Below are 19,030 nucleotides of genomic sequence, written 5' to 3'. Positions count from 1 at the left end.
TTTCACAGCAGACATTTTGACTTGTCCTAGTAGCAAAAGTACAGGTGTTACTAGTTACATTAAAACTCTTTTCTGCTTTAACATGGCAACTTTGCAGGGTGTCCCCTAAAGAAGTTTGCTGGTTCAGGGGATTACATTGAAAACAGCATGTAGACTATCATCGTATTTTGTACCCGACTTGTGCTTCTGCCTTTTGCGAGTATTTTCAAAAATCAGTAATTTTAATTCCACTAAAGTAAGGTTATGTTATGTTTAGGTTAATGTACTTCCCATAGTAACATAATATGTTATATAATAATATAAGTCTACATGGGTAAGAAAGAAAAAAGATTGGATTTACCTGAACTGGACTGGTTATACTGGGACCAGGGAAGCTGAAAGTGGACTGGTCATGTTTTCACCAACTGAAACAGTATAATTTTACTAAAACATAAAGCTACCTACTAGGTCTATTGATTTGTCAGTTTGTCAAACAGTCTCACATTCAAGCTTGTGCAGATCTCACTGTGAAACTCTAGGTTCTCAGGTAACTGCATGCATGCATGTTTTGCAGATTTTTAAGACTTTTCCGGTGCACAAGAATGTCTCACTGTGAAACTCTAGGTTCTCAGCTGCATGCATGCATGTGTGCGTGCATACACAGTCTTCCTTAATAACATAGTATTGTAAATTCATGAAGTATAAAATAAGCAAAATTCTAATGAAAAAGGGTAATTTCCTTAACTACAAAATCAAGCGAAATGCTTAGACAGGTGAGTATAACAACAAACTTACTGATGATTGATTAAATTATTAAAAAAACAAGCAAAGTCCATTATTACAAAATTAAGTAAATTCATGAAGTACAACAATTTTTAATGAAAATTAAGCAAAGGTTTGTGATTTATGCAAAATCCTACATTATAGAATTGTTATGAAATAATCAAAATCCTTAATTATAAAAAACCTTAATTAAACTGGTCTAGACCTAGTGTTATTTTAGTTTATTACCATTGTGACCCATTCTACTAATGTACTTATTAAAACCTCAGTCAATGCACTTTATGTTATCAACAAATATTTTTGTATAGTATTTTTTGTATTATTGATAATATTGCTTATTATTTTAACTAATGTTGACTTCTTTTATTAATTGAATATTAGTCGTCTTTTCAACGGAAAATGCTCACTGGGTAACAGCGGTCACCATGAACGATGCGGATTATCTTCTACAGCTCAGATTTAAAAGTCTGTCTTTAGTGGAAACTCTTTATAACAAACACCTCGGAGACCACCAGCAGCGGGATATTGTTATAAACCAAATTTTGGGTAAAAATAATCAAATTAAAATGGCGCGTTTCTCCAGACTAAAATGGCTAACTGCTATCTTGTCAGAGAAGACGCTATGTTCACTTCTGGTGTGTGTGACGTCAAACACGTGGAGGAGATGGTACCTGGTCAAGAACAGACTTTTAGGATCCTTTATGTCGATTAACAAACATGAAAGCAGCAGGACAACGAGAAAAAACAGCACGTAGAGGAGAACAGATATGTTTGTAGTCGGATTATCACTTATGTGTTAAACTGTGAGAATTGTGAAAAAGCGCATTATGACGAATTGTAAAATTAAGATATTTTCTGGGTTTGCTTTTATCCAAAGTAGTTGTTGCTCCACCCTTTTTGTCACCTTAAAACGCCACTGTTTATGCTCATACTTGGGTTGTGTACAGTCTTCTTAAAGGCCTGAAAGAACAAAGTCAAAAGCACTTTGTTTTATTACTAAAAATAATGTGGTAGCACATTCATATCAGCTTCCAAAGTGAAAAAAAGGTTTTATGAAATGTGTAGGGAGAGTCCCTGATTCAAACTTAGAGTACATGTCTCAGTGATGCAGAACATGTTATTGTAACATGGTTTACCAAATGCAGATTAGACATGTGACGCTCTCTTGTTCCTCTAGAGGGAGACATCCTACTGTTTCTGTCAAAGAAGCTCTTTTCCATTTGAGAACCTGTTGTCCTTTAAACCCTTGAACCTGAAGTAACTGATATCCTCCCCTCATAAAGTCCAACACTCCAGTTTTGCAGGCTTTTCACCTCGTCCCTGGTTAGTTGCATTACAATCACGCCAACCAATCAAGACAGAACAAATGGTAGTGAAAGTTGACATAGAAGCTGCCTTTTACTGTTTCCAAAGGGGGTAAATAAAATACAAAAACATATTCAGCAAATTGTCAACACCTTTTATTCACTTATCTTACAATTATTTTGAGTTTATAGCATCTTTATCATATATGCAAAGATATTTATCGATCATTATTATCATTCCTTAGGATTTACCAGGTTGTTGCAAAAGTCACTTAGTACTTGTACAAATATAAATATGAAAATAATGTGAATAATCCTCCATTCTGACTATCTGACATAATTTACATTCAGTTATCGTCTTGTGAGAGTAAAATATTTTCATTTTCATTCACTGCAAACAAGTCCGCATGGCTTTTATGTAATACTGTATCATGTACATCGCATAAATCAGATATACAGTGTTTTTGACTTTAATATTTATTATTACGAAATAAATATTGTTTCAAACCATTTTCTGGAAATAAATTAGCAATGCAAAAATAAATATTTTATGGAATGTTGTTTGCAAATCTGGAAAGAGAAAATCCGAGGTACATCCAATGAGCAATGAATGTTCATAATAAAAAAAATAATAATTTAGAAACTCATAACAAATTATTAAATAACCCTTCATGTGTAATAATGTTTTTTTTGTATATTCAGTGTGTGACCATTAATTCTAATAAAACACGAAGGCAGAAAGCGGTACAATTTCTAGATTCATTTTTCCTTCAAGTCTCAAAATAGCAACAAAACACAATTGTATGTAAATGAACTGAAATGCTTATACCGTTACTGACTGTCATGGAAAATAAACATCTAGCGAGAATGTTTATCTGTGTTTGAAGAAAAATAATAATAAAATACTACCTTTTCATTTTAATAATAACTTTTATACTATTATACACGTCATACTTTGCTTTGGTAGCAGTGACCTGATTCACTCGGTGGCTAACTGAAGCATAATGTGAAACTAACACTGGTCAACACACAAGTGAGGATTTAAAAAAACTACGCACTGAAATACAATAACATTGACTGATAACGTTTTTTTGGTTCCTTGCAATTTTCTTCCTTGTCAAAACCTGAAGACGACATTACCCACAATGCATCTCGACCACAAACCGTTGTGTAATGCTAGTGGGGGCTAACGTAGCTGCGAGCCTCTTGTTCTTGGAGAGATAACTAACTTCTAATTGTTGCAATGGTACGCTCTTGAGGTAAAAAAAAACGGTTCTCTTGTCTCCTAGCAACAATAACGTGGTCCAACAGAACTGAATACATGAAATGTGAAGCTAGAAGTATGTGGACACCCAACCATTGCACCCATGCGTGATTTGTTGTCCAAAATAACAACACACTTTTGGTCATATTATGTGTGTCCCTTCTTTTCCTTTCAGAAATGGATAGAACGTGAATTAGGTCATCATTAAATATTATTAAAAGGTCAAACAGTCAGATCTTAACATGGGTTGAATACTTTTGTGCGTGTTCGCAGCATGTCGCAGTTCCTGTGTTCAACTCAAGTTTCTCAGGCTGTGCTTAGTGGCGGCTAAACGTTAGTGAAATCCGCCAACACGGACGTGGCACATTTTGTCTCCTTCTTGGTTACGATTGGTCGTTGCCCTCAGCTTGCTCGTGGTTTTTGGACCCGCCGTTGGTCTGTGGGGACTGTAGGCGGTCCGGGAGCAGGACCTCAACGGAAAAGCTGATTCTTTTGGCCTGGAAGATGCTGTAAGTGTTGTCAAATCTCAGGACGTCTGGGGAAGACAAACAGAGCAGAATATATATTTATTTATTTATTTAACTGTACTCTGATCTGATAATTACACATCATAAAGCTCTTTGAGCTCCAGAGCGTTCTGAGCGTCAGGTTACTCACAGACTCCCGGTTGCTCACAGGTCAGTGATCCGTCCTCGGGTACTAAGTGGGCGTTGTAACGCTGGCTGAGCACGACTTCATGCATCTGGGATGCTTTCTTCCACTCGCCCTTTTTAGCCTTCATAAACACCCCGAAACCGATGTCTGCACTCTCAGTTGCAAACTGCCACCTATAGAGATAGGAAAGAGAAAATATTTACCAAATGATTTAGGCTTAACCTTGGATTTCTGAAATTTTCTGTGAACTACATTTTTTACTACAGACAAAACACTGTGTCCATACAGTATTTGGTGTCATGCACAACATTTGAAAGCACTTAAAAAAGCACTAAATTATGTTTAATAATGCATTACCACAACAAATAATGTGATCTAACTCTGCCTTATAACTAAAACAAATGTGTATCTCAGGGTTCATACACATTTAACCAATACTATTCCAAGACTTTTCCATGCTTTTGAGGCACATTTTCCTAACCATACATTCTCTGAATCATCTCTGTGTATGAGGAAATGTGATTAAAATAGCGAATATAGCGAACATCTCATTCACTGCGTTCCATTTGGCCTGTTTGTAGCCTGAAGTTGTAGTCCCAATGTAATGCATGTGGCAAATTATTCCTTTTTTTTTCATGCTTGGCCGAGACAAAACTGGTGGTGGTGGGAACTCGCATAAAAAAACATGTTTTGCCAGTCAAATTTGAACCCACAACGTTTTATGTGCACAGCATACAGACAGGAACAGGCAGTCCCTCACCAAAGCAAAGCTGAAAGCTGCCAAACCACATGAGCAAAGGATGCGAACCAGTGAGGGATAACTACAGGGGCAGGCCTCACCAGTCATATATCAGAACCACTTTAAATATTTATTTCTATTGTCTACAAGATCTGTGAGAAAACGTGTTGCATTCATCTCACCTGAGAACGCAGCCTGGGAACAGGATCTCGTAGTCCAGCTGTTGGGATGAACCCCGGCTGACGGTCATACACTGCTCGTAGTCCACCTTAACGTGGTCCCGCACATAGTAGGACGGGGGAACTGGGCCCACGTGGTTTATCTGCAGCCGAGACCATGCATAAACAGAGTTAGAGATATGGGTGTCAAAAAGTTAGATATATGAAATGTTGAAAGTCTGGGGTAAGGAGAGGGGAGGTAGAAAGAGAAAGCCATCACTTACTGTGATTTTGTCTGAATGCTTGTAATTTCTACAGCTATTGCACAAAAAAAAAATTCTCTCTCTTTTCCAAAGTTTATTCGCATAAACATGAAACCAATCAACTGTGTTCCCAGTTGGAACCAACAGAGGGCTGTGATTCAGTGTGTGTTAATTAAATCCAGCTGGTGATAAACAACATTAAATATTTAACAGTTGTTGTTTCAGACCGGTCTTGAGCGTTATTATAAGGGAAGTTAAACTCATGTGAAACCCACTTCTCTAAAAGTCTTGTAGAAATGTCAAACTTAACAGAACCGTTATTGGGAAACTGTTAACTGACAAAATGAAAAGATGCAGAAAGAAAGGTAATACTAAAAGAAAAAAAAACACACACTGTCATAAAGTCCGTCAGAGAGCAAAACTTCATCAGACATCTTTCAGGCTGAGTTTTTTGTTCCATCACATAAGTTGTGCAGATTTGACTAAAGCTGAAGGAGGAAAGGTAGAAAAACAAACTCACATATAAGACGCACAAGGCTCAACAGTTTTTAAAGCAAGCAAATCACAAAGATTTAATGTCAAAAGTAATCTTTTCCTGCTGTACAGATAACTACAATTTAACATAAACCGGATCCTCTTACGATATTAAAGGGTAACTTTGATATTTTTCAACCTGGACTGTATTTTCCCATACTGCTTCTTTTCCCATACTTATGTGTCTAAGTGACTAATGGGGACAACAATCTTTGCAGACGTCAGTAGCTAAAGTTTCTTATTGTGTCATGTGACTCGTAGCTGGAAGACAGCGGTGGAAACGTGATAGAGAGTTGGAGATAGGAGTGCTGGTGTTTGTTGTGTTTAAGAACAGAAAGAGTGGCTTAGTGTTCTCTAAAATATTTCCAATGTCATAGCTGATTTTTGACAATGTGGATGAGGCCGTTAGATTTCAGAACAAGACTTCTACTTGAGCAAGACACACGGTAGCAGACAGACCGGATGAAGCCAAGCGTAAAGACAAATGTTTTATTTTACTGTAGGGTTCCTTTCACTTATAATACTCATTTCAGTCTGTCAGTAGCAAAAACAAGCACATTAAGTGGTCGTACATTGACGGTAAGGAGTTTCACCCATTCTGCAACGTTCCCTCAATACTAGACCAATTTCAAAAACCATTCCTTCAGACCCATAAATAATGCCCAATTCTTAAAAGGAATAATTCAACATTTTGGGAAATACACAATGCTACATTTAGCTTAGCATTAAGACTGGAAACAGCTAGCCTAGCTCTGTCTAACGGTAACAAAATCCAACAAACCAAAGTGTAGAAATGATACATAGTGGACTACTTCTTGGTCGTGCACAGTGACTACCTGGAGTGACTTCATCGCTAGCTGTTTCCCCCCGCTTCCAGTCTTTATGCTAAGCTAAACTAGCTTGCTGCTGGCATATAAGCTTCATATGTTTTGCACGGACATGAGAGTGGTCTCAATCTTCTCATCTAACTCTCTGCAAGAAAGTGATTAAGCGCATTTCCTAAACTGTCCAACAACTCCTGATGACATCCTCCAGATGACTCTGTTCCTACGACCTAACTGAAATAATACAGTAGAACTTCAAGGACACACAGGTAGCTAAACTAATAAATAAATAAATAAAAAACGTAGCAAAAAAGAAAACACTTTGAGGCAGAGCATCCCAATTCCTTGAATCTTGAATGGAGCCGAAAATGAAATTCTCTCTTCCTGTTCCTCATCTTTCCTGGGACCAATTATTTATCTACAGAAACAAACGCAAGGTCAGTTTTTTTCTCATCTAGATTATTATCTACAAACGCAACTAGTGAAGCTGCTGCTCTCTGCTAGTGTTGCTCTGTACTACACCTTAGAGCTTTTGCCATTTCTACGCAGCGAGGCGGGGATGAAGCCGGGATGAAGTGGGCGTTTTTCTTGAATAGTTTAGTCATTTTTCAACTGCAATTTCCTGTGAATTGTCTGCAAATGTCGTCTGTCATTAACTGTTATAATTCACACAGCAAACCATGTGTTCGTCCCACAAATTGCATCCTTTTTGCATCAGTTTTCTATTTCTATTTCTATTTGTACATGTCTGGTTTGCCAGAGATAAACTGTATCCATCATGTGTGCAGTTATTGATTCATTCTTCCGGCCCAGAATAGCCCTTTGTTGTTGCCCTGCTGTGATCAAACTGGCTCTTTCATCATGTGTAACAGGATCCTTGCCACAGCCAGTGTTGGCAGCATTAACATTTTATAGCGAACATCTCATTCACTGCGTTCCATTTGGCCTGTTTGTAGCCTGAAGTTGTAGTCCCAATGTAATGCATGTGGCAAATTATTCCTTTTTTTTTCATGCTTGGCTGAGACAAAACTGGTGGTGGTGGGAACTCGCATAAAAACCATGTTTTGCCAGTCAAATTTTAACCCACAACGTTTTATGTGCACAGCATACAGACAGGAACAGACAGTCCCTCACCAAAGCAAAGCTGAAAGCTGCCAAACCACATGAGCAAAGGATGCAGATTTTAAACATCTAGGGAATATATCTTCATGAATATGTCTAGAAGCGCATATGCAAAAATTAACAATATCTCAAAATAATGCAGCATCTGCACTAGATACAGGTCTCCTCCAACTCCTCTTTAGTCCACCTTTTAAGTACTTAAACAACCAGCACCCATGGGTGTTCAGTTTGGGTTGGATTGGCTGACTCACCTTGGTCCGACAGCGAGGATCTCCATCAGGATCCGTCAGTTTTCCGCCGTATATCACCGGCAGCTCCTCTGCATCGATGTACTTCAGTAAAACTTCCTGCCAGTTAGCTGTGGCAAAAAACAACGGGTCATTTTGATCAGAAAGGAGGGAGGTCAAAGTGTTTGGATTGGGTGGAAATATTCGGTAAAATAAGACGAAGCATCTCACCCCCGAGGATGTTGATCTTCTGTCTCGTGTTCTCACTCAGAAAGTGCTTGACGAGGTTGAAGGCCACGGGGAAGAGTTTGGGTGCTGCAGGAGAAAAAAGTTAACAAGCGAGATTTGAATCTGGTTCTTCAAAAGTAAGATATGATGATAAAATGACGAATACAGAAACACAGGAAGGACAGATTTACCTTTTATGACAAACAACCTTTTCAAGCCTTCTGGGTAGTTTTCTTCAAACATCTGGAGGATCTGGTGGCACAGAGGAACATGTATGGTATTTGGAACAGTTTGCTTCTCTTATTAATTTTTTCAGAGGTGAATGTCCACACTGGATGTGTATGTATGTGTGTGTGTGTGTGTGTGTGTGTGTGTGTGTGTGTGTGTGTGTGTGTGTGTGTGTGTGTGTGTGTGTGTGTGTGTGTGTGTGTGTCTATATACCTCTCCAAACGTTTCTATAGCAGGCTTCCATATGTGTTTCAGACCCAGACCTTCTACGTCGTAGATCATAGTGATTGACTCCACGTTCTTCTCAAGCTGGTGACAGAAAGACAGGGATATTTAATCTATGAAACTATACAATAATGTATCAAATATAAAATAAATGTGGTCAATTAGTAGAGCAGGCTGGCCATTAAATGTTGGCTGGTTTTAATGAAGCATTAGCATTAACGAGTAATGTTATAAAACGTAGTGATACATCCATATGACATCTGAATGAATGACATAAAAATACATAAAAAATAATTATTAAAATATGCAATTTGAAATCAATCAGGGGAAACTTTTAAGCAGTTAATGGTAAATCATTATTATAAGGATAATACAGACTGAATTAATTATTTTACAGGAAAAATAAACTGATGATGGTGTTGGAATCAAAATTCCAGCAATTTGAAAATGGCGAGTAGCTAATAAACCCAAACTAGAATTTCAGTGGTTTATGCTTCTCCAGACAACAGAAAACATATTCTGACTAAACATATTCCTGGGTTTAATACGTGTTGATATAAAGTTAAATGTTGCGTTTCTTAATCTTAAAATTTGTGTCATGTTTTTAGCAGATTTTGAACGGCGCAAAAAAGAACTTGAGAAGTCACATTTTATTTTATCAGTGGAAAACTAGTACCACTGCTCAGAAAACAAAAAAGCAAAAAGGTCATGTGTTTGATAAAGGAAAATAAACTTTACTGCCATGGTTTCCAACATGTTTGGGCCTGTAACCATTTAATAAGAGCCCATGTGTACTACTGACATGCATGTCTATAATTAGCAAATACTAAATCAAAGTAGTGTTTCCTTCTCATATTGTTCCGTTAGAATCATTTTTAAAAGCATCGAGAGGCAAAATTACACAGTATTTCCCAAGAAAGGTTCAAGAAAAGTCAAAAATCTGCTTTTTAGAGCTTTGGGCTTTTGGGTTTAGTATGAAGCGTGATCAGGAGGACCACTGGGTCTGTGGTCTCTCACCCTCTGCGACTGGAGGCAACATTCCCTCTGCAGGGCCTGACAGTCCCTGATCTTGGACTTGATGAAGTCTTGCTTGGAGGCGGACAGGAAGAGGCCTTTAGGATCCACGGGCCCGATGACATCGTACCAGATGGGACTGCCCTCGCGGTCGTAGCCACACATCCCTCCTGACAGATACTTCTCTATCACCTGCAGACGGCAGTCGTTTTAAATGGTTTCATCAGTCGTTTACTGGAATATTTGACACATTTATTTGAAAAAAACATATTTTTGAGCAAATCTCTGTTGTGCTTTGTGGAGAAATCTGTCAATTAAACCATCTAATTATCTAATTGACAAAATCAAATGAGTGTTAGGAAACTAAAAATATCTTTGGTTGAGGACAGCATTATTGAATAAACTGTTAAATGCACCAAACCTACACTGGGTTGTGGTTTATAATGTTAAATGTTTTTTACCTCTGGTGGATGCCAGTCGGTGAGTATTGTGTCTACTTTCATCTGTTTCCTGAACTCCACATGCTGGAAGAAAAAAATGAGCGCATGTTAAGTTCAGTAAAACCACTTATCACATGATTAATAATATACAGTCAGTACATTAAAACATAGTAATGTTGTTTTTAAACTTCCTGGCTGATAGACTGCGTGTTCAGTGGCACAATGTGGTGATTTAAGTGGCTTAGGAGGTTTCAGACAGTAGGTGATGTAAAACCTGCTCCGTCAGCAGGAAGGGGATCAGTTACTTACCGCTGTGTTAACACTACAGTACACTCATACATGCCAACACACACTTACAACCTCAATCACACCAACAAAGGGGGAAAGGGGATGTTTCAAATAGCCTCACATACAATTTTATTATATACATTCACTGATTTGTTTTCAGCCGGGCCGATAGATTTATGAAAAAGCAGATTATTTGAACTACTTGGGCATGAAGTAATGAAGACAACTGTACAAGGTGGTGTAGGTGTTGGTGTAGTTCGGATTGAGAGTAAGTTTGATAAGGTTTGTTCAAAGAATATAGCTATAGTAGCACAGTTAACACTGGTTTGTTTTATTCAGTAAACTGAACAAAAAGCTGGCTAAAAAGTAGCCTCTGCTTATGTTAGCTTCTACCATGTGGTTTTGCACATTGGTAGGTTGAAGTAGGTGTGGTTGTTTATTGCTGGGATCACTAGGATAATTATGGGGTTTCCCATCAAACACAAGATCGTTGAGATGGTCCTGTTACCTGGGATTAGGTAGTAGCAAATTCTAGGCGTTGGCCTGTGAAAACCATGAATGTATAAAGAGAAACGGATACAGTGTTGGAGGCGGCGCCCTGTTTATTCCCTTGATGGTTGCTCGGTGGCACATGAAGCAAAAAAAGTTTGATTTGGGAGAAACAAACAACTGACCCCATTGAGCAAGCACGCTAGTGTTTCCTTTAAAGGACCAGTGTGTAGGATTTAGGGGGATTTATTGGCAGAAATTGAATATAATATTCATAACTATGTTTTAGTTAATGTATAATGATCTGAAACCAAGAATCCTCCATTAACCCTTTATATTCTACATATAAGCTTTGGACTGAAAAGAATACATTCGGATTTAACCCTATTGTGATCACCAACATTTTTAATTAGTAACTGTAATTTAATAACATATTTTTCTCAGTAACTTATGAATTACATTCATTTAGCAATTACTATGTATAAGTCTGTTATGTGAAACTAGTTACTCAACACTATCAACCAGTCATACTGCAAGAAAACCAGTGTATGTGTTCCAATATCCGTACTAGCATACAATTTAGCATGCCAGAAAAATATTTAGCATGTCCCAATACATAGTATGTCAAATGTTCTTGCTTTTCTGACACACAATCCTTTGCGCAACTGATGTATGAACAAGACGTTCAAAGTTTAAGGTGCCATGTTATGAGGAAGTAGTATATGTCCCAATGTAATGCATACTGCATGCTAATGTACATACTTTGTGAACGAAGCTGCAGAATATACTTGGAGGAAAAAGAAAAAGTATACAATTTGGAGCAAAACTAGTGTTTTTAGACAAGACCCCCATGTACCAGTACAAAGCGATGTACTGATGTTTAGTTTGCTGTCTTCTAACATTATACTCTTTCATCACAGCAACAGACTTCTGTGAAAATCAAAAATGTCCCAACACTTCCGGAATTTTCAGATCTTTTCCGTCTTTTCGGTTTCAGCCATGTTTACCTAATCAACTGGGGTAAATGTTTTCATTGACTAGTTATAAATCAAGTCAAGTGGTTGTTCGTAAATGGTAGTGACCTCTAGTGTTCAAACTAAAATGATTAGAACTTCTGCCACCTAGTGGACACAAACCGCTTAATGCAGCTTTAAGCTAGCTGGCTGTAAAACTTCCTCTGCCATTTTAATTATTCACTTGATCCCTTTTATCTATGTCTTATCTCCTCAGGCCTTGATGACTCAATTTCCCCACAGCCATTACCACACTCCTCTCTAATCTGCAGCCACTCCTGAGCTGATGAGTCTCTGCCGGTACTAAATGCACTTTCACACAGGACACACATTAGTCACTGAAAGAGGAGGCGCTGTGGTTGAACCTCGGCTTTTCAATTCAATTCATGATTTGTATCGAATTACTTCAAGAGTACGACTCAATAGAGAAGCTGAACATGTTACCTTTCGTACCATGGCCTCCGACTTCTGGACGTTGAAGTTTCTGGCTGGAAAAAGAGAGAGGAAAATAAAAAAGAGGATGCAATGATAAATACAGGCATCGGTGTTCCATAAATGTTAAACTGTCTTTTGTAAATGTTAAAGACGTTAAAAATAAAAAAAAGTATCCTTTTTATTTATAGTTTTTTCACATGGAAATGCAAGACAAATGTCTGTCCACTTATTGTGTGCAAAAGGCAAAGTATTTTCTATTGTATTATTAAAAACAATATCTTCAATTGTATAATTGTAACTGGAACCCTCTGGGAATAAACTCGTGAAAAGAGCTCGTCTACTGTAACATATTAAACCCTCTGTGTCAGTATGACTGATCCAGAACTGAGTGGACACACAGCTCGCTGTCTTACTACTCCATCTAAGGTGATTATTCCTGCAGCTGACTGTCTGCTGGAAAAGCACAACAGTGTGACAAGTTACTCCTGCAGTGGATTACACCGTACCTAATGCTTCAGTCTGGCACCTTAACGAGGACACGGTGATTTACAATTATAGAAGCACAGAGCAGATTCTGGCAAGTGTTATGCTCCGATAACCTCAGTGTTTTAACTACTAATAATAAACACAGTACCTCCGTCAGCTTTTTAACATATGAATGCATCCTTTTGTAAAATGAGGTTTTGTGTACATTTTTTAGACGTATAAAAGACCTTCAATTCAATTTATTTTGTATAGCCCAAAATCACAAATTACAAATTTGGCTCAGAGGGTTTTACAATCTGTTCACATGCTACATCCTCTGTCCCAGGCCCCGGGACATATCAGACCCTGTTCCTTCTCAGATAGGTGACGGAGTTCAGATTTGGTTATCTGCATAACGTTATCTTAAGCTGCGATAGAGGTTGATAATGTAGCAGATATACGAGGGCAAACGCAGTCTGCATATTATCTCACAGACGACTGGTCAAGGTCTTATAAAAGGGAAAGTGTACTTTGTGTCTTTTTAAATCAGCCCTCAGTCTCAAACTTTTAGAAAGATTAGGATAGCAAGTAGGCGAGAAGGAGAAGGCGTCATGCTTTGCTAGTCAGTTGTGAACGTAACAAAAAAGGCCGTACAAATAGTATTACAATCCCTACATGTCTATACCTCAGGAGAGAAAAAAAGCTGAAAGTCAAAGGAAGGCAATAGTCACTAAATTTCATGTCATCGCAGCATCAAGACCCCCAGGCGCCAATCTCCGGTAAGGAGAAATGCAGTTCCTTAAATGGCCACTTGAGGCAAAAAACAAGTAAATCCCCAAAGACCCCCATGTTAAAAATGATGAAGTTATTACAGCTCGGAACAAAAAGATTGCTTTGATCTTTATAGCTAACATCCCCATTCATGACATCAGCACGAGAGGGTTCATTTTCATAAACTCATCCGTTTAAAATATATTAAGGTTTAAAGTTAGGCATTATTGAGGGCGTGGCCACTTCGAGTGACAGGTGGTCACCGTCTCAGCTCCACTGATGACCCACCTCTTTGCCCATTTTTAGTATAGCCAGGAGTTTGTCACTGCCAAGGTGCCCACTTTGAGCTTCACAACGTCTCTTTCATAACCTATAGGTGAGGTCACTGAAACCAGTCTATGGTCAAGTCCAAGACAAACTGCACACATGTAAGCATGATTTAAAAAAAAAAAAAATAGTCACAAACTGGACTTTGTGGTTTTGAGCAAAAAAAAGTCTGTCTCACTGAACTCTGGAACAAAAGGTGAACTGCCATCTATAATACCTTATCCTAACGTGCTCAAGTACAGGCTGAATTGCTGTCTCTTTTGGATGAGCTCCTCAGAGATACTGTACACACCCAGTCGGAGTAAAGGTTATGAAGGGGAGGAGGATGACTGGCCTTTAGTACAAGACTCAACTGGATCTATCACACATTGATTTCACTCACAATATCACAAGGAATACGAAACCTTGGCACAGGAGCATAAACAGCTACGCCCCGTTTCCCTCGAAGGCATTTATGTCGTAAACTGCAATAAATTATATACTACACTCCTGATTTCCTTCTCTCTGCTGCCAGACACAAGTTCGCCTATAATCAGTATTTAAAACCTTTTTACTTTCGCTTACAGCTACTATTTCATGGACAAAAAGCAGCTAGTAGACAAGAGGTGTCTAGTTCAGATACAACCAAGTATTTGTGTTTTACCTGGTGGATTCTAACTGTAACAATTGACAAGTCTTTTGGTATAACTCAAGTAAATGTTGATTGCATAATGTTCAGATTGGTTCCCTGTAGAGTGATGCAGGAATGAGTCCTAAAACCCCGAAATTGGTTAATATCTTTGCAACAGTAACATCATCTCGAAGTCAGTTTTTTTTAAACGTGTTTTTGGTTAGATGTCTGAAATAAATGCTGAGGTTAACACAAGCTTAAGAGATTTTAACGTTTTGTTTATGATATGAAATACATCCGTAAATACCCCTGAAGCTTTAACTTGTCGTAAAAAAAGGTGGTTGCTAACAAATGAGACTTCAAAATGACATCACAGCGACTAGTCCGCCTTTACAGTCTCGTTGATTATACATGCAATTGTGGTGTAGTTCTTTTATGGCCTAACGGTAGCTTTTTACTTCTGACGATTGCATCCACGTTTCAAAAATCATTAAAGCGGTGTTTATATGTGAAGATTATCTTGCTGGACAAAATGTGTTAATGAATTTGTGTTTGCCACAGAGATTATTTATCTGCAATATTCCAAAAAGCCAATGGAATAATCCCATTGGCTTTTTGTCAAGGGAACCAGCGCGGTGCTAACTTTCGGGGGATTGGCATAGAAAAATACGCCATCCTCCTCTTTAAGCTACTTTCGCCCTGAAAATGAAGGCTTCATTTACAGCCAAAAGAAAGTGCGTAACCAAAACAAGAAGTGGATAGCGCTTTTATTTCCCCCCAGTAGCTATCAGCAGCTATCCCCAGTTACCAAAGAGTATCAATGTAGGTTTGTCTGTGTTCATGGAGAGCTTTTACCAAACACATCGATTACAAAAGAAGCTATTTGTTTATATAATTACTATTCATATACACAATGCAGTGTTGAACTTGCACAAAACATTTGTTGTGATCTAGATTATTATAAGGTCAATCATTAGTGCTCACTGTGTGCCACCTCGGGCCTTAAATCATTAACGTTTAATCAATTAACTGCACTGAGCTATCCACGCACTATATTCCCACAGTTTGAATGGGATCCATCTTTACATTGATGCTGAAAGGGGAAGATAACATGAATCTCTCAGAGCGTACATTTGCCCCAAACAGACCCCGTCATTGTCCGTGTCTGGAGCTGTGACGCCATGGTCGTTTAGTACGGCTTCATTAAAGAGAACAAAACGCCTTCACTGCCGCTCTGAACTCTGAACTCCTTCTTATGAAAGTTATTTTGGAGGAGACTATTCCTGGAACTTTGCAGCAGACTGTCTCCTGGCAGACGGGCCGTCGGCCATCGTAGTGCGTCCTTTAATGCGATTAGCTCCGGATTAGCGTGAAACACAGAGTGCTAACCCTCTGCTGCAGAGCTAATCAGAGCAAGGCCTCCTTTAATCACTAGCTCCCCATTTCCTCCAGAGTTTGAATGCGTTAATTCAACCAGAGCGTCCGCAGCGTTCTAAGACCTTTTTAACAATACACAGAATGCTAATTAATAACTGTTTAACATTTCATACTTGCTGTAGTATGAAAGTATGATGGAAAAGCAGTAGGGCCAATGTAGCCAAGAATTATTTCCTATAATGTCACATGTTTTTTAGGGCTTCCCAGCTGTTTATAATAATAATTCTTCTTTTTATAATTAATTTAATGGACCAAAATACACATCATAGGATTTATAAATGGATTAACCAATTAAAAAAGATGAATCAACAAGCTTTCGAGCTGCTGTATTCAGCAGTAGGGGCAGTGTTTGATGCAGGTCTGATGGTGCTGACTCAAACTTTGCTAAAAAAAACTATGATTGCACAACATCCTGCAGCAAAATTTTAGTTTTTAGGTGAAAAAACGGCTCACAACAGCTAAAATACAAAACGTTTTATAACTGACTGAAATCATGTGCTTTTTCACATTTGGTTTAAAGTTGCAAAAAAAAACAACTCACGTCTTCCTGATTTGTTTTAACCGCTGCTGATTAATCAGTCTCTTGGTTTTTTTTTTTTATTTGTGGTTTGAGCATCGAGTTTAGGCGTGAAAAACATGTGAGTCTCTTTCTCAACCCCGTGCAAACAAAGTGTTTATGTGCGTTGCATCACGTCCTTCAATGTCATAAACCTCTGCAGCTTCTGCTTTTTGCAACGACACCGACATTCTCCCTGTGAATGCATGCAAATTGACTATAAAGGCAAATTATCAGGCGCTTATAGCATAAATAGAAAAGGATTGTGGAAGAGGGTTTTTTTCCTGTGGTTAGGTAAAAGCACGTTTCTTAACTCACCTCTGAGCCAGCGTAACAGGAAGTGGTCATGCTGTGCAGGAAGTTGAGGAAGAATGTCTTGTATCCTCTCTCGAAACTGTAGCAGAAGGGAGGATAGAAGAAGAAGTGATATGATTGACATGTTCTGCATATGAGGATTCGATATACTAGGAAGAGAAATGTTTACCCTCCTCTTTAAAGTTGGTTTGACCCTAACGGTTAAAAAACAACAACAGTACTTTTCTTTCTTTAAAGCCTCTCACTCATTTCAGATTTGTGGGTTTCTTATTTCCTAAAATTGCCGAAACTTGTGACTTTGTGACTAATTATTTTACACACTTTAAAGGCAACGATCAGCAACAGATGCCTGTAAAATAATTTTTGCATGGGTGGAAAAACAACGCTTTTGTGTCTTTTTTTCAATTACACAACATGGACAAAAGTATGTTGACAAATGAGCATCAGGGCTGCAAAATAATCTGCTGGGTTTGTTTCTTGATTCATCATTTAGCTTGGCCCAAGTTGACATATTTACATTGTTTTGTTGGACTAACAGTCCAGAATTCAAAGATATTCAGTTTATTATAACAGCAGTTGAAGAAAACATATATTACAAACATGAGAAGCTGGAGCCATTGAATAGTCATATTTGCTGAAAATAATGACAATTATTCCACAACCATATGCATGAATGTGTTTCTATATCAGCCTCCAGTTAGACTTTCCACTAGATGTTGGACCTTTCTGCAGGGATTTAAGTGAGTGCATTAGTGAGATGTTTTGCAGCAAAGCGTTCGTCTCAGTCAACTTTTCAGTTTATCCTAAAGATGTTGGACGGGGTTGATATCAGGACTATCTGCAGGCCAGTCATGTGCACGTTGCTTTATCGTGCTGAAACAGGAAGTGGCCAAACTGTTGCCGTAAAGTTGAATGCAAACGGTTGTATCATTGTTGCATTAAGATGTCCCTTCATTTGAACCACAAGGACTACAAAACCAAACTTCCCCTTAAGTTAAACCAAGTTTAGTGTTATAATGAATCACAGCAAACATAACAATTTATAACATATGAATCACATGAAAACAGTGATGTGGATATATTCATATTCTTAAAGGACAGCCTTTATAGCAGGTCTATAAGGTGCAGCTAATAAGTTAACTAATGGCTAATAAATCATTTAAAATGGCCTAAATATAAAGTTGCCTAAATATCTGTATTGTAATGTAGACGAGGCTGTATTTATGTCTCTTTAGACTGTCGGTTTGGAGAGCATGAGAAATATGAAAACATCACTTTGAGTTTGAGAACTTGTTAATTAAAATATGATTGAATTATTGTTTCCTTTAATTCACAGTGGAATTTACACCCTTGCTTTGAGATGGAACCCTTTACAAAGGGTTTTATTATTTTTCTTAATTTATTAGGCCTTCTTTATTTTTTGTATTATTATTATTCTTTATTATTTATTCATAGGCAAACATTTGCTGGTTGCAGCTTCTCAAATGGAACAATTTGATGCTTTCTAATTTTTTCTTGTGTGATAGAAATTAACATTTGTTGGGGGACTAAACAAGCTATCATAATATATTAAATATGGTTGTAAGCAATTTAAATTGACTTGATTTCTCACTATTTTCTTACATTTTCCAGAAAAAAAAATACAAATCGCTTAAACAAAAATAAATGAAGAAAAATCCATATGACAGTTATGGCTTTAAGCTAATTATCTATAAGCCTATTTATTCATTAACCTTAGAGAATGATATTATATACAGCTTATGACCCCTGTCTTAAAAAAGAGCTTACATAACAGTTTTAGGGATACCTGGAAAGAAAAGTATAGTCTACTGCAAGATACTGCAGTATGAAGCACAATTATTATTATTATTATTATCATTATCATTATTATTATCATTATTATTATCATTATTATTATTATTATTATTATTATCATTATCATTATTATTATCATTATTATTATTATTATCATTATTATCATCATCATTATCATCATCATTATTATCATTGTTATCATATACCTGCTGCAGGGCTTCAGCCTGCTTAGGACTGAGGTCTCCGACTCTTCCACTCATGATGAAGAAGACTCAGATCAGCAGACCGACGCACCGACACAGACTCTGCTGCAGCTCTGCTCTGTGTCAGCTGCCTGCAGGTGATTAACTACAGACATGTAAACACCACCCTGACTACAACGATAGGATCACATAACAGGAGCATGACTCGTGTTGAAAAGGAGGAACCAAAAGATAAGATAAGAGGGAAATTCAAGTGTTGCAGCAGCTCAACTACACAGACAATAAATACACATACTATACACAAATAAATACACATACTA

General features: G+C 37.7%; 1 protein-coding gene across 2 annotated transcripts; it reads right to left on the bottom strand.

Annotated features, from left to right (window-relative positions):
* Positions 1-2,781: 2,781 nt before the first annotated feature.
* On the bottom strand, positions 2,782-18,802 carry LOC129100948 (SEC14-like protein 2). Of its 2 annotated transcripts, none has more exons than XM_054610510.1 (12): positions 18,714-18,802; positions 16,696-16,771; positions 12,221-12,264; positions 10,008-10,070; positions 9,550-9,738; positions 8,521-8,616; positions 8,271-8,331; positions 8,083-8,166; positions 7,876-7,982; positions 4,906-5,045; positions 3,988-4,157; positions 2,782-3,865 (listed from the first exon to the last, which is right to left on the bottom strand). In XM_054610510.1, the coding sequence occupies exons 1-12, from the start codon at positions 18,765-18,767 to the stop codon at positions 3,714-3,716; spliced, it is 1,236 nt and encodes a 411-aa protein (XP_054466485.1). In that variant the 5' UTR covers positions 18,768-18,802; the 3' UTR covers positions 2,782-3,713. The 2 variants fall into 2 exon arrangements, with proteins under 2 accessions (XP_054466485.1, XP_054466486.1); XM_054610511.1 differs by having other exon boundaries at positions 12,230-12,264.
* Positions 18,803-19,030: the final 228 nt, after the last annotated feature.

Source organism: Anoplopoma fimbria, chromosome 13 (assembly GCF_027596085.1).
Source record: "Anoplopoma fimbria isolate UVic2021 breed Golden Eagle Sablefish chromosome 13, Afim_UVic_2022, whole genome shotgun sequence".
NCBI classification, from domain to species: Eukaryota; Metazoa; Chordata; class Actinopteri; order Perciformes; family Anoplopomatidae; genus Anoplopoma; species Anoplopoma fimbria.
The sequence above is the reverse complement of the archived record's forward strand: the minus strand, read 5'-3'. Positions and strand labels throughout refer to the sequence as shown.

What these genes read in the sequence shown, in the direction of transcription:
- LOC129100948 (XM_054610510.1), bottom strand. Translation starts at nt 18,767, where the DNA reads ATGAGTGGAAGAGTCGGAGACCTCAGTCCTAAGCAGGCTGAAGCCCTG. An exon ending in AGGCTGAAGCCCTGCAGCAG is followed by an intron (nt 16,772 to 18,713) that starts GTATATGATAAC and finishes CTTCTGCTACAG; the next exon opens with TTTCGAGAGAGGATACAAGA. An exon ending in CGGAGGCCATGGTACGAAAG is followed by an intron (nt 10,071 to 12,220) that starts GTAACATGTTCA and finishes TTTTTCTTCCAG; the next exon opens with CATGTGGAGTTCAGGAAACA.